At 38.1% G+C, this 15,258-nt stretch overlaps 1 protein-coding gene across 3 annotated transcripts in view; it reads left to right on the forward strand.

The window, feature by feature from the left end:
* The window catches only part of RBPMS (RNA binding protein, mRNA processing factor), a 167,307-nt gene that overhangs the window by 69,829 nt on the left and 82,220 nt on the right, over positions 1-15,258 (forward strand). For 2 of the 3 annotated variants that reach the window (XM_053916731.1, XM_045197190.2), the window contains exon 4: positions 8-70. The exons of the other annotated variant lie outside the window; for it this stretch is intronic. In XM_053916731.1, the coding sequence (XP_053772706.1) occupies positions 8-70 (63 nt within the window). The remainder of the gene's footprint in view (positions 1-7; positions 71-15,258) is intronic. 3 annotated transcript variants of the gene reach the window in all.

Below are 15,258 nucleotides of genomic sequence, written 5' to 3' on the forward strand. Positions count from 1 at the left end.
TCCTCAGCCTGTAGGTTTTGTCAGTTTTGACAGTCGCTCAGAAGCAGAAGCTGCAAAGAACGCTTTGAATGTGAGTACTCATGTAATCATTGGGGGGGTGGTTCCTTGTGAGGTGGGGGGATGTTGCAGAAGTTGAAATCTAAGGAATATGACTTCTCAGTCTAACAGGGAAAGCATTCATCAATTTAATGAGCCCTCAAAAGAGGTTTTTCTTAGAATTGTGGTCAGATGTACAAATTGTTAAGTAACACTTGGTCTTCTTGAGCCTCAGCTATAATGCTTAAAATACCTGATGTGATTCTTATTTTAATGCGGCCCCATCATATCCCTTGGTGGTGTGCAGCCTAGTTTGGTCATCATTATACTCTCAGAGCTAAGCCTGAGCCAAGAATAGATCACAATCTTGGCTTTTCTTATTTCATGAGGTTTTATTTTAGGTATGTAGCTTTTTGTTTTTTTAAACAGGTCTGTCGTTTTTCTGATTGATTAAAAACTTGCATATATGGCCTTCCCGAAAGACATTTTGCAGTGTGATATAATACGTGAGAGTAAAGTGTAATTGAATAGTATAGCTGTGTCTGGTTTGCAGGCATCTTGTCTGCCATGTGTTGTGAAGCTTTTACCAGTTTTACTTTAGTCAATATTTTTCTCCTTTGGTATGTTGAAAAGCAAAACAACTTAAGGGGAACCAAGCCGAGATAAAGTGGAAAGAAGCCAGTTTAATTGAGCTCCAGATGCTGAGAGCTGATCCTCAGGTGAGGATTCTCAGAAAAGAGCCTGACTCCATCCTGCTCCAGGCAGATGGCCTAAGCAACTGTGAATAAGGGTTGATTAATGTGGCCAAAAGTGTTTAGGGTGCTTCTTGAAAGGAAGGTGCCCACTTGACTGTTTGAAATATGGGTGTTAAGGTGCAAGCTTCTGTGAACTTGTCACTGGCCATTGTGTTGCTTTGGAACTGACAAGTACCCCTGCCAGTTGCTCCTCTGAGCTCTTGGATTCTGAGGAAGGGCTGAGGAGGGACTGTAGAAAAGACCCGATATCCTGATGACTCGGTGGCCCGAGGGAATGAGGTCAACATAACGATGTCATTGTAACAATCTTGAGAGGTTTTGGGGCTTTGAAAAAAATGCATACATTTTCAGAAGAAATAATTTGCTTGTTACTCTTGGTTTTTCATGAAAACATACAGGAAAGTTGTAGGAATCAGAGAGCTCAGAATCTTTCTGGATTTGGATAAATGACCTTCTGGTCAGAAAAACGGCTTACTTACACTATTCCTCTCCCAGAGAATGAAAACAAATTATTTGTTGAATACCAGTGGTACACACTGAAGTGAAGCAAATTGTATAGTTGAATATTTTGGCATAAAAATTATTTCATACTATTTGCATTACATGGATGCAACCAGAATTTTCTCAAAAAAAATTTTAAACGCAAAAATTACACTATAATTTCTATTTAAACAGTGTTTTCTATCATTCTAACCAGGTGACATTTTTGTAAATGCAGAAATGTTCTAGGTCCTTCAAAGTTATGTTAGGTGAAGTGTTCACTGGGTTCTTTTCATTGTTCTTATAAAGGAAGTGACAGTAGCTGAAACTTGTTTACAGAATGGACTCTCCATTGCCGTACTTGATCTTTGCTATGTATATAAAGATGACCCTCACTGACCCTCTGTCTGAAGAACATTAGGGTTTTATAGTTAGTTACCTCTCTCATCTGAAGGCAGCGTTCCTTTATGAGCTAGGTTATTAAATGGTCATAGTCATAAGCTGTGATTTCTTAGCTTACTAAAGCAGAGTATAGCAATATAATTTCACATTTTCTTGGTGCCTAGTAGTGATATTACAAATGTCAGTTACTGAGCTATGCTGTATAACATGATGATGGAGATGTTTAAGTCCATCCCTGTATCAAATGGCCCCAGATCATTGGGCTTTCTTGACCTGAGGTCTAGTTTTAGGTTCCTTTTGTGCTCAACTCTTCCTTCTTTTTTCACTCATAGCAAGCCTTTAATAGCATCCTCTCCCTTAATCATTAATTCTGTTTGTTGCTCATATATTAGTAATCTGGGAAGAATCCAAGTGAAGCATGTCTAATTCTGTCCTGTTCTGTGGATGGAAGGGTAACTCTTAATATTTACCTGAGGAGTATTGAACATGAGCTTTCTTCTGTTCAGAGGCTGACTTGTGAGTATAGGGCACTTATTATGCTCCTGGTTGATCTATCTCAATGTTTTTAATTATTTTTACGGTAGAGTGTTAAGAGGGTTTTGTACCTTAGAAACCATCATGTTATAGTTCAGGGAACTGAGACCAAGAGAATATGAATGCTACAAATAGAAGTAGGCCCCCCCAAAAGAAGGTCAAGATGGCAGTGTAGGTAAACAAGGTTTGCCTCCTTGAACAACTACATCAAAATTACAAACAACCTATAGAAAAAGTATCATTCAGAACCATCAGAAGTTGAGCTGAATGGAAGTCCTACAACTATGGAATTAAAGATGAAACCACATCAAGACTGGTAGTAGGGATGGTGGCATGGAATGGGCTGGTGCCACACCCACAGGTGGGAGATAAAAATTGGGAGGGATATGTCAGGTGTAGAGTGAAGGGGGTGGTTCTTAGCCCTAAGCCAGCCCCTCAGCCCGGGTTTGCAGTGCCATAAAGATAAATCTCCATAACTTCTGGCTGTAAAATTCAGTGGGGGTTGAGTCTGTGGATTGGATTTGAGGCTGTGGAAGACAGAAACTTCTGGAATCCCAGGCAGTTCCTCTTAAAAGGTCCACGTACAGACTTACTTGGACTTTCTCTCTCTAAGCTGTAGCACTGGGGCAGCAGATTGAAAACATCAGAGATATGTATGGAAGAACTGAATTGTCTAGTATCGGGGCAAGAGTTGGGGATCTGCTTTCTCTCAGACAGAAGTGCTGGCAAAGGTCATTGTACTTACTCTGAGACCTCCCCCACAGAACCAGCAGACAGGTGCCATATCTGAGTTCCATCATCCTAGGTCACACTGTTTGCTTTGCCCTGATGATTCCTCATGGCCCTGCCCCACCCAACTTTCAGACCCACCCAAGCCATTTCCAATGGCTTTTCCATGTGAATGGCTTGGCTTGGCCCATGCTTCAGATTTTTCTAAATTGTCTCAAACAAGCAGCATCTGGCTTTAGCAAGCCACGTACCTCTTGCTAAGTTGCCCCAGGCCTGGCACTAGCAGCAGCTGGCCTTGGTTGATAGCCTGGCCTCTCCTAGGCACCTGCAAGCCCAGCACAGGTAGCAGCCGTCTGCTGCTTGTATTGTAGCTAATGCTGTGTGACACTGGACAGAACACAGGAGGTGGTTGACTTTGGACATGCTAACAGCAATCATGTCTCAACTACAGCAAGAGGCACAGTGGGCACACCTTGAGTATACAGCTTGCATAATAAGGGAGGCTGTGCCACTGGACCCTATAAGACACCTGCTACATTAAGCCACTCTGTCAAGCCTGGGAGATATAGTAGCTCTACCTAATACATAAAAACAAACATAGGGAGGCTGCCAAAATGAGGAGACAAAGAAACATGGTCCAGATAAAAAAGAACAAAACTCCAGAAAAAGAACTAATCAGAATGGAGATAAGCAATCTATGAGATGCAGAGTTCAAAATACTGGTTATTAGGATACTCAAGGAACTTACTGAGAACCTCAACAGTGTGAAAAAAGATCCATTCAGAAAGGAAGAATTCACTAATTGAAATAAAGAACAATTTACAGGGAAACAACAGTAGAGTGGATGGAGACGAGAATCAAATCAGTGATTTGGAATATAAGGAAACAAAAAACATCGGAACAGCAAGAAGAAAAAAGAATCCAAAAATATGAGGTTAGTGTAAGGAACCTCTGGGACAACTTCAGGTGTACCATCATTTGTATTATAAGGGTACCAAAAGGAGAAGAGAATGAACAATTGGAAACCATTTGAAAAAAATAATGAAAAAAACCTTTCTAACCTGGTGAAGGAAATGGACATACAAGTCCAGGAAACACAGAGTCTCAAACAAGATGAACCCGAAGAGGTCCACTCTGAGACATATCATAATTAAAATGCCAAAGGTTAAATACAAAGAGAGAATCTTAAAAGCAGCAAGAGAAAAGCAGTTAGTTACCTACCAGGGAGCTCCCATAAGACTTGGCTGATTTCTGAAAAGAAAATTTGAAGGCTAGAAGGAATTGTGAAATAATATTCAAAGTGATGAAAAGCAGGGACCAACAACCAAGATTCCCCTACCCAGCAAAGCTATCATTTAGAATCAAATGACAGATAAACAGCTTCCCAGACAAGAAAAAGCTTAAGGAGTTCGTCACCACCAAACCAGTATTGTGTGAAATGTTAAAGGGCCTTCTTTAAGAAGAGGAAGATCAAACATATGAACAATAAAATGGCAATAGAACAACTGAATCTAAAAGAATAACAAAATAAAACCAGCAGAGTAGAAACAGCATCATAGATACAGAGAACATTTTGATGGTTGCTGGATGGGAGGGGGTTTGGGAGGATGGTGAAAAAGGTGAAGGGATTAGTAAGTACAAATAGGTAGTTACAGAATATTCATGGGGATGTAAAGTACAGCATAGGGAATAGAGTAGCCAAAGAACTAGCTATGCAGGACCCACGGATGTAGACAATGGTCTGGGAATTGCCTCAGGGAGTGTGGGTGGCTGGGTGGAGGCGGGGAGATTTGGGACAGCTGTAATGGCGTGACAAAAATATTTTTTAAAAAATAGGCCTCTTGCATCTCCATCCTGGCGGCAATGACAGACTATTGAACTCATGTGGTCCAGGACAAATGGCCATGGTATGCGTCTATGGAGCTGGGTTTCTTCTCTCTGGAGGAAAAACGGGTCCATTTAGTGTAACGCACTTTATCATGAAGCTGACACGTCTCTATAGCCCAATAAATTATGGGTTTTTTCAGGGTCATCTTTTCTAACTAGTGAATTAAAAACATGTGATGCTCATGGCTATTACAAAATTTTCTCCTTGTGTCATTTGTCTAGGCAGTTCTCTTAAAAGCTTTCCCTCACATTTCTTTGGGGAAAGTTCCGTTTTGTAATGTTTTATTTGATCCTACTATTGAGAAACGCAAACCTCAATCCTGTAAGTCCCTCATTATAGGATAGTTCTTAATGTCGTGAACCACTTCTCCACATTTGCAGCTTCTCCTCGTTATTATTTCTGTGCTTTGGTTACTCTCTGGTTTAGTTACTAGTATTAATTAGTCTTTTCTTGTAACGATTGATTTTTAAATCCATTTATTGTCTTCCATTTTGTGATTATGCTTCAGTCGATTTGATAATTTTATGGAAAAGCTCAGATGGAATTGAGTAGTAACATTGAACTTTTATCAGGGGATTATTCATATCTTCTACATTAAGTATAGTATATTTTGTTTTTATAGCAAAAACTCCCAAATTCGCTAAAAGTAACCCAAACCCAGACTTCCCTTCAGGTTATCTGTGTTCCCATTAATCCACATGATTAGAAAAACCCCATTTGCTCTTTAAACTGACAGCAGAGTGTCTGACCTGTCCTTCACCCTCCACACATACTTGTAATTTCTTGACCGGCGGTGTTCCATTTTCCATGCTAATGGAAGGGGGAGCCGATAACCTCAAGTATCCAAATATTTTTAGGGTTTGTCTATAATTTGGGAATGTAACTCAGACACAGTCACACTGAGAGCTAGTCTGGTAGCAGAAATTCGATCTGTGGACATTTTAAGAAGAAACACAGGAAGCAGGGCAGGTCTAAGGATGAAGACCCTGAGCAGGGGAGGGATGACGCCATCTCTGGTTACTCCTGCCAACTGCGAAGACCCCGATATTGCTGCCGTTGCCCAGCTGAAACCATGTTTTCACAGATCAGAGCGGTTAGTAGTTAACACTTGAGGTCAGCAGGCCCGCTGTGCTCCTTGCTAGTGTGCAGGCCCTCTCGGGCATGGTCCTGCACCGGAGCTTGGGGTCGGCTCCTCCAAAGTACTTTAGAAGATTGTGTGCGGGCTCTTGAGTATACACGCCAGTTTGCTTGAAAACTCTCCTCCCCCGATTTTAACTAGTTGTTACGGGGGGAGTAGGTTTTATCATAGGTTCGATTATAAATTATTATATCAGGGCTACAGAAGTCTGATGTTATCAAACCATGTATTGCAAACTGCCTTAACAACTAAATATTGTTTAGGCTAGCCGTAATTTGCTTTACTCTCAAACGAGACTCATTGGTCAAAGTCAGCGATTTTCAACCTTTTTCATCTTAGGGCACAAACAAACTAATTACTAAAATTCTGCAGCAGGCCAAAAAATATATTTTTTGCTAATCTGATGAAAATAATAGGTGTAATTTTGATTTATTCACAGTGGACAGCTATTGTTGTGTTGGCTGTTGCCATCTTTTAATTTGACAATCTAAGGGAAAAGAGGTCAGTGCCCTTGACTCAAGGGTCAGGTGTTGCATGTTGACAAACCCTGGCGGCACACCGATGTCACTCTTGAGGGACAGTGGTTGAAAATTGATGACTACGTGATCTCTAATTATCATTGCACCCCAAGACCATTGGGTTCTTTTTAAACTATTACATACTATATAATTTGCCCTTAAAATTTTTTTTATTTCCCACTCACAGTTGACACTCAATATGATACTAATTTCTGGGGTACAGCACAGCGGTCAGACATCTACGTGATTTCTGAAGTGATCCCCCCAATAAGTCTAATAATCACCTGACACCATACATAATTATAGCTTGCCCACTTGGAGTGTATAGTTCAGTTTTTTGGTGTGCTTTATTATTTTTAATCATGAGATATAACAAAATTTGCCATTTTTTATGACTCTTAAGTGTATGATTCAGTGGCATTGATTAGATTCGCCATGCTGTGCAACCGTCACCACTATCTGTTGTTATTTCCAAAACTATCTCATCACTCCAGACAGGAAATCTGTAACCGTTAAGCATACATCCCCATTTTCCCTTCCCGCTGGCCCCTGGTAACCTCTAATCTATTTTCTGTGTCTATTAATTTGCCTGGTTTTAATATCAAAATCTTTGTCCATTTGGTCTGGCTTCTTCACTTAGCATGTTTTCAAGATTCATCCATATTGTTGAATGTATCAAAATATCCTTTTTTTCACTCTGTAATGTTCCATTGTATGGGTATACCACTTTTGCTTTATCCATCCATCCATCTGTTGGTGAACCTTAGGGGTTGCTTCCACCTGTTGGCTGTTGTGAGTAATGTATCAGTGAACATTGGTGTACCAGTATTTGTCTAGGGACAATTCCTTTGGGTATATGCTGAGGAATAGAATGGCTCAGTCATACGGTAATTGTATTTATAACTTTTTAGGACCCTCCAAACCTTTGCATAGTGCTGCACCATTTTATATTCACATCAGCAATGTTAGGAGGGTTCCAGTTTTTCCATGTCCTCACCAATACTAGTTATTTTCAGGGTTTTTTTTTTTTTTTTTCTTCATTATAACCAACCTAGAATGTGTGAAGTGGTCACTGGGTTCTTCATAAAAATTTGACTGATTTCAGTAGTGGATTTAGGTTCTTCTGGTATCTTGTGGGACTTAAAAATGTCTTTCAACAGGGATTAGTTGCATGTCTGTGATGGCATTTCTAAACAGTGGAACTGTGTTGCCCTTAAATGATTTGCCCGTTAGTAAAGAATGGAGGAGGAAACCCAACCCAACTAACCCTTGGGTAGTCCTTTTAATAAGATATAACTGGCATGCTGCATATAAAAGAATAGAAAACATAAGGCGTGAAGGAAAGGTATTTTCCCAAGGTCTACATAGACTTTATAGGGATGAGAGCAGTTGGTTTTGAGGAGGAAAGGGGTGGTAATTCAGACTTCAGTGCAAAGGAGCCCTAATAATAAGTGAAAAATAAAGAGGAGTTGAGGATATTTAGTATTAAGTTATCTCTTGATTATTGGAAAAATGTACTGATTCAGCTACATGTGTGAGAAAAAGAAATTTCAGAGAAATCTTTACTAATCTGTTAGAAAGCATGTTGAAAAGGTACCTGATATGTCACGTGGAAACACTGGTATAATCAGGAAAACCTTATTTCCATAAATGAAAACTTTTTTCATTTCCGTGAATTCCTGGCATTGAGGTAAACACTGCAGTTATTTATATCACAGTGATTCCAGCCTTGTTTATAATTTCAGTTTGGTTGAATAGTTTGAGCTCTCCGACTACATGTTGGGCACAATTAATTCATCATTCCTATACCAGGTTCCTCATCTGTGAAATAGGGGTATTACTCACTTCCAAAAGTGGTAAAGGGAAATCACCAAGCAAAAAACACTGGTAAATACTGTAAACATGAACCTACACCATAAATATACTTCCTTAGTCAGAAGATACAGCCCTTGAAGTGCTGCCGCAAACTCGAATATGACACCGGGGCAACTGAGACAGGTACTGGCCACACGGACATTTTGGCTCCGGTTTGACAGGAGTCTGGGCAACAGTCTCTGTTTCCTGTATCGCAGGCTTTCCTGACGGGTTGTGCACATTAGGACTTTTGATCTTAATATTTGTACAGCTTGTACGTTAGGTGAAGCATTTCCCCTAAACAAAAGATTTTCAAAAACAAGCATCCAGATGGCCTGTCTCAGCTCTCCCCTCACCAGGCACCAGGTCAGTATGTTTCTTATCAATTTTAAAAATTTCTCCCTAAATTTCTCTTAGCCTGTTGCTCCAAGTGGTTGAAGAGGCCTGATTAGTGTGACCCCAGCTGGAACTTTTGGATGGGAACTGTGCGGGGCTGCCAGATGAGATCATGAGTCCGATCTCGTGTTTATCTGTTAAATTTGTTTATAACTGCTTACTCTCGACTCGTAGAGTTTTAAGGCAGCCATTTGATGTCACTCAGTTGGGGACTGTGTCTTTGCCAGTGTCAGAGGTGCTGTGATGCAGGGTTGTTGCACTTTTCCCTTTTGCTCAGCGACTGCGTGCACTTTGGGGTTCGACAAACAGTTCGGTTGCCTTTGAAATAGGCTTTTTTGTTTTTGTTTTTGTTTTGCTTTTTTTTCCCTCCCTGCCCTTTTATGAGGGTCCTGCATTTTTAGATTTTTACAAAGCCTCTCTGGGAATGGTGCAGCACATAATTAGTATAACTTTTTCCAAAAAAACAAATGAAGATGAATGGGAGGTATTTGCTAAATCCTAATTAATGTCTTTGCCCAATGAAAAATAGGTTATTTAAATCGATTGAGCATTTGCGTAGGAAACTGTACAGTGCTAGTAGCAGAAATCCTAAGGAAGTTCGGAGAAGGGAAAGTAGCCTGAAATGTTAGCATCATCTTTTCCCCAAGAAAGTAGGAAGAACCAGAGGTTCTCATACAGAAGCTGGAGGATATTGCAATGACAGGTACATGTGGAAATCTCAAGTTCGCCCAGCTCTTGTCTAGGTAAAGCAGTTCATCAGATACTACATGGCCATGGGAAACTGCTCTCAGACTTTGCATTGTGCTTTCTTTTTTTTCTTTTTGGATCCACTTGTTTAAACTTATCTAGATTCTCTTTTAAAAAGCTAGCTGATACTGACCTTGCCCTCTCTCCATGGTTTGTCAGGTATTTCAGAAATGCTAAAAATCTGTTTGCCTTTGTTGTAAGTGAAAGTTGAAAGTGTAGTTAGTGTTTGTGGAATATGAAGTGCGAAGAGTGAGCTATTTGCTAGAATTCCTTTTGCGAAGAAGCCAAGGCGGTTTAAAACCAAAGATCTCCGCTCCCGAGGCCGCCCACGTTAGTGAGTGCTCTGCAGTGCAGCCCATTTTGGCCCTTTAAAGTCACTGTCAGGGGTGTAAAATTTTGTTTTTTCTGAGTGATCACGCCACTATTATGACGAGAGGCTAGAGAGTTCCCTCTCACATCGGCTTAATGTTTCTGGTAATCTACTTGGATTTGAGCTTTTGGTCCATGAAGCTGAAACTCTTTGTCTTACTCTGCAATTGGAATGAATTAGAACATTTTAAAGTTATGGGGAGTGGGTAGGACTTACTCCCCTTAGAATGGAATAGGGTATTTTGAGAGGACCGATAGCGTTAGTGTTCTCTTATTTCCTTAAAACTATATACAATATGAGGTATTTTCTTAATTTATACTTAAATGTAAACTTTTTGTTTTAATAGACATTTAATAAGTATTATATGGAAACATAAAGAAGCTTTAAATGAGAGAATCACAAATAGTCAAGGATTTTTTAATATGTAAAAATAAGTGGGGAAGAAATGGAGTAAATGCTTCTGTAATAAAAAATATATATCTAATGCATTGCAAATATGGGGAAAGGAGGAATAAGAAATAGAATAATTCTAGTGAACATGTTTTGACTAATCTGGAACCTTAAAAATGATGAAGTATGTCTTAAAAGGGTAATATTTATAGAAAATAAACCATGAGATATACTTTTAAGACTAAAATTCATCTTCTAAGAATGTACTGCAAGTTCCAATACAGAACATTTTGAAAAGCTAAGTGGTACCTTCTGTAACTTGGACAGTGTATAAAAAGATTTAAGTTTTGTTTTCTAGCCATTGTAGGGTGAGTTAATTTTAAAGATTGTTTTAAAATCAAAAGGTCCATATAATTTCCCCAGAAAACATAGTTGGGTAGAAAGTTTCTAGTAAAATCCTACAACCAATGGTTCTCTTGTAATCATTTCAATTAATTCGTCCTTTATATGCCTTCCATTAAAAAAGACATCACTCAAAAGTAAATGGATAAATAATACATAAAATTTGGAAGTATTGAGTTGGCCAAAAGGTTCATTTGTTTTTTTCCATACGATGGCTCAAGTAGCGTTTAGTTGTCTTTAACTTCATTTGAAATAATTCTGTTAGGTTGTATTGTGACAGCTGTGATATCAGCATGCATTTTTTAAAAACATCAAAATTGGTGAATTTTTGTGTAGCCATTTAAATAAGATGGAAGAAAATATGCAAGATTTTCAGCATATTATGCTTTATTATTTCAAAAAAAGTGGAAACGCAACTGAAATGCAAAAATAGATTTGTGCAGTATAGGGAGAAGGTGCTATGACAGATTGAACTTGTCCAAAGTGGTTTGCAAAGTCTGTGCTGGAGATTTCTTGATGGATGATGTTGCCTGGTCAGGTAGACCAGATGAAGTTGATAGCGATCAAATCGAGACATTCATTGAGAACAATTAGCATCATACCGTGAGGGAGAGAGCCAACATGCTCAGAATATCCAAATCCATAAAGTTAATGGTGAAAATGAAAAACGTGTCTTTTGTTTTACAGAAAAAAATCATACAGAGTTTTTGGCCAACCCAATATATTATGGGAAATGAAAATGAGTTAAAAAAGGAAAGACATTCATATCATGTTCTCAAGCAGAAAGTTAAAAACAAAGGAGCAAAGACAGGCCAAGTATAAAAGTATATCTGTGTTTTCAAAACTCAGAATAAAAATTAGAATTCACACATTATTGCAAAATAATTTTTCTTAGAATTTTGGTATTCAGTTAGAAGGCAAATGTAATAAACAAATGAAGGACCATTGAATAGAAGGCAGAAGCAACTGCTCCAAAGTCCAGGTCATGGATCTATACCTCACTGAAAAAGCTACCAGGGTATGAAAGAGAATCTGGCTGTTCACACATCGTAGAATGCTAAATAAATGAGTGACAAAACTAACAGGAAAGGTTTTAGTGTCAGGGACGTCCTAGGTAACTATAGCAGAAAGATATTTGAGTTTTCCAACATTTTACTGTGTCATCTTGGTTTGTCTGTAGTGGTGTTCACCAACTCTACAAACATAATTAATACAATCCTAAAAATAATTCTTAATTCACTGGTGTTAAAAGTATAATGTATATTTGATGTATTAGGGTGGTTTTTTGTATTTGTGCATAACATTAAGTGTTGTTAGAGTGTTTGTACCTGTGAAAAGGTACTAAAAGCCTATCTAATTTGAGGCTAAAAGGAGAGCAAGGAAAATGTGCTTGGTAACCAGTTATTTCGGGGGGGCTTTCTAGTCTGAGGCAGTGTAGTAACGGTGTTAGATCAGAGCGATCAGGTTCAAATCTAGGTTCTGCCACTTACTGGTTTTTTCCCCACTTACAGAATTCACATTTATTTTGTTATGAACATTTTATGATTATTAGCCATTTGTATTTTCTCTCTTCTCGTGAATTATCTTCTCGTTAACATTGTAAATATCAATGATTTTTTCAGATTTTAAAATACTTTTTAAAAAATTATTTTTCTATTACAGTTTACATTCAGTATTATTTCATATTAGTTTCAAGTGTACAGTTAGAATAGTGGTTAGAAAATCATATACCTTGCAAAGCGTCCCCCCTCCCTGATATTTCTAATATCTACCTGGCACTATATACATAGTTATTATCATGTATTGGACTATATGCCCTATGCTATCCTTTATATCCTGGTGACTTTATTGTAACTGCCAATTCGTCCTATTTTTAAAATAATTTTTTATTTTTCAGTTACAATTGACATACAATATTACGTTAGTTTCAGGTGTACAATCCAGTGATTGGACATTTTATGTACCTTACTAAGTGATCATCCCAATAAATCTCATACCCATCTGACATCATACATAGTTATTACAATATTATTGACCATATTCCCTGTGCTAATTTTACATCCCTGTGACTATTCTGTAACAACCAATTTGTACTTAATCCCTTCAGGCCTGCGCCTAGTACGCCAAACCCCTTCCCCTCTGGCAACCATCAGTCTGTTCTCTGTATCTATGAGTTTTGTTTTTTAGATTCCACATATGAGTGGAATCTTATGGTATTTGTCTTTCTCTGACGGACTTACTTCGCTTAGCATAATACGCTGTAGGTCCACCCATTCTGATACACATGGTTCAGTGCCACTTACAGGTTTGAGGCTCTTCTCTGAGATTCAGTTTTCCTACTGTTAATATCTTAAAGGTTAAGAAGATCAAATTAATGAGAGAGTATTTTAAAACCTATTAGCACTCAACAAAAGGTAAAAATTTTAATAATTGATGATGGTGACGACTTACACAAGGACTGACTGGTTTTTATTTCTAAATCCCCTTTCCTACAGACTGATTATAAAAGTAGAGGGAATCCCAAATTCCACTGCTTTCAGAGTACTTCTAAACATTGGTTTGTATTATAATGCAATTAATGGTAAACTGATTACTCAGTTCTTCTTTGGAGCTTTTTGGGGAAACAAAGTAATAAATGTCCTTAATGTTCTCAAGCCTTCAGAATATTGTAAGCCCAGCAAATACACCTGCATCTCTTTTATTCTGTCTGGCTACTCCTGCACATGTCTGTCCATTTCAGTTTCCATATGAACTGATTTAAAACCAAAGACGCCTACATCCATTCTATATGAACATTATTTATCAGCCCGTGAGGTTCCTTAGATTTATCGTCTAAACAGGCTTTTTTGAAGAGAGGGAGAAATTCAGCCTCGGCCTTATAAGTGTCCTAGAGATGTAATGTATTAAAGTTGAGGAAGAGTGCTGATTGAAGTTGCTCGGAGGTGAGATCAGTTTTGACTCACTTTATTTTGGCTCCTTGTGAAGCACAGGAAGTACTTTGTAGTGAACTTCCAAAGTTTAGACATCACTGTTTACATTCTTTTCTACAAACTTGTATCTAAGCCCCAAATTCTTGTTTGGAAAGAGTTCGCAAGCCATTTGATGGTCTATGCTACAGTTTTTAAAAAAATATGTTTAAGGAAAAAATGCTACCCTCTTTCCTTAATTTCTATATTTTTAATGCATTTGTCAGAGAACAGATTTCCTGCCTATGGATTGATTTAGCTTAGTGATGTTAATAAAGAACTTTGAAGACTAAATAAATAATTTATAGGTGTATTCGACACTTTTTTATACTCAGTAAAGTTGAGGGTATAAAGTCATTGACTTCTAAAAATATTTTTATTTTTTTAAATGTAATACAGCCTTTCTGAAGAATTGCCATTATCCTGTTATGCAAATGAAAATAATTAATAACTAGAAGAGATATGTTTTTACTTCCTCTTGGCATTTAACTTAAGACTAACTTCAGTATTAAGATTTGACATTAAGATTACCTGAACTTGATTATGCACCCACCAGTGTGGGAGATTTCTGGTGGGAGGAGGGGTGTTCCATACCGAACAATTGGAAAGCAGAAACGGGGCTGTAAAAATATACTTGGAGGCTAATTGTGGGCTGTGGCTGATCTTAAAATGGAAGTCTCTTCAAAATGTTTTTGGGAAGTTTAGGCAACCATCTTTTTCAGTTGTAGCGTCTGTTTGTATCAGTGCTGCTTTTCCTCTCTTCTCTCCCCCCATCTTTTTTCCTTCACCAGTAACTGATAAAGACTCCAAGTAAACTTTGCAAAATGGTCCTGAAAAGCATATACAGAAGTTAAGATGGGTGGGTCTTCAGATGAACTAACAACAACCAAAAGCTAAAAGGGTGCATTGAGTGTATTTTCTTAGCCTGTCTACCTCACAAGTAGCACTTATTTTTCATATGCTTTTCCATATAGACACAAAAATACTTGGTTTTATACTTAAGAGTTTATCTTGAACAGTGTGAATCATTCAACATATCTCAAGAGTTCATAAGGTATTTTCACACATCTGTCCATCCATTGTCTTACTTTGCCTGGCATGCATTTAATATGTGTTGTTGGATAAAGAAGTTGGTCAGTCTCCTTACGTTCAGTAATTAGATTAGTGTATAATTATATATAATTAGTCTTTTTCTTGAAGTGCCAACACCATTCTTGAAACTTACGTTTCAGCACCAGTGGCCCTTTTATTTTTAAAAGACTTGAATTGCCACCTATGAATGAGCTGTTGGATATGTAGTTAGTATCTAGAAATTCATTCCTCCCCAGTTTAATCTGGAGTTTTGTACTTTGTACAAAGCTGTATGACTTTGCACATGGCTGTTCTTTATGAATGAAAGGGATGTTCTCAACTTCACCATCACTAGAAAAAGAGATTTGAGTGATTTTGTTGCTGTGATTGATAATTAATGCCCTTGCCTTTTCGTCCGATTCACTATGTGTCTAAAGGTGTCTGTTTTCTAGACTGGCCTGATTTAGTGTACACTATGGCTAAGAAGAGGATTCTGATTTCTTTTGTTTGTTGGTTTCATTGTATAGTTTTCTTTTTCCTCACTGCCAATCTAACTGATAGAAATGTATAGCCTGTACTTTA

This window comes from Desmodus rotundus, chromosome 13, assembly GCF_022682495.2.
Source record: "Desmodus rotundus isolate HL8 chromosome 13, HLdesRot8A.1, whole genome shotgun sequence".
NCBI classification, from domain to species: Eukaryota; Metazoa; Chordata; class Mammalia; order Chiroptera; family Phyllostomidae; genus Desmodus; species Desmodus rotundus.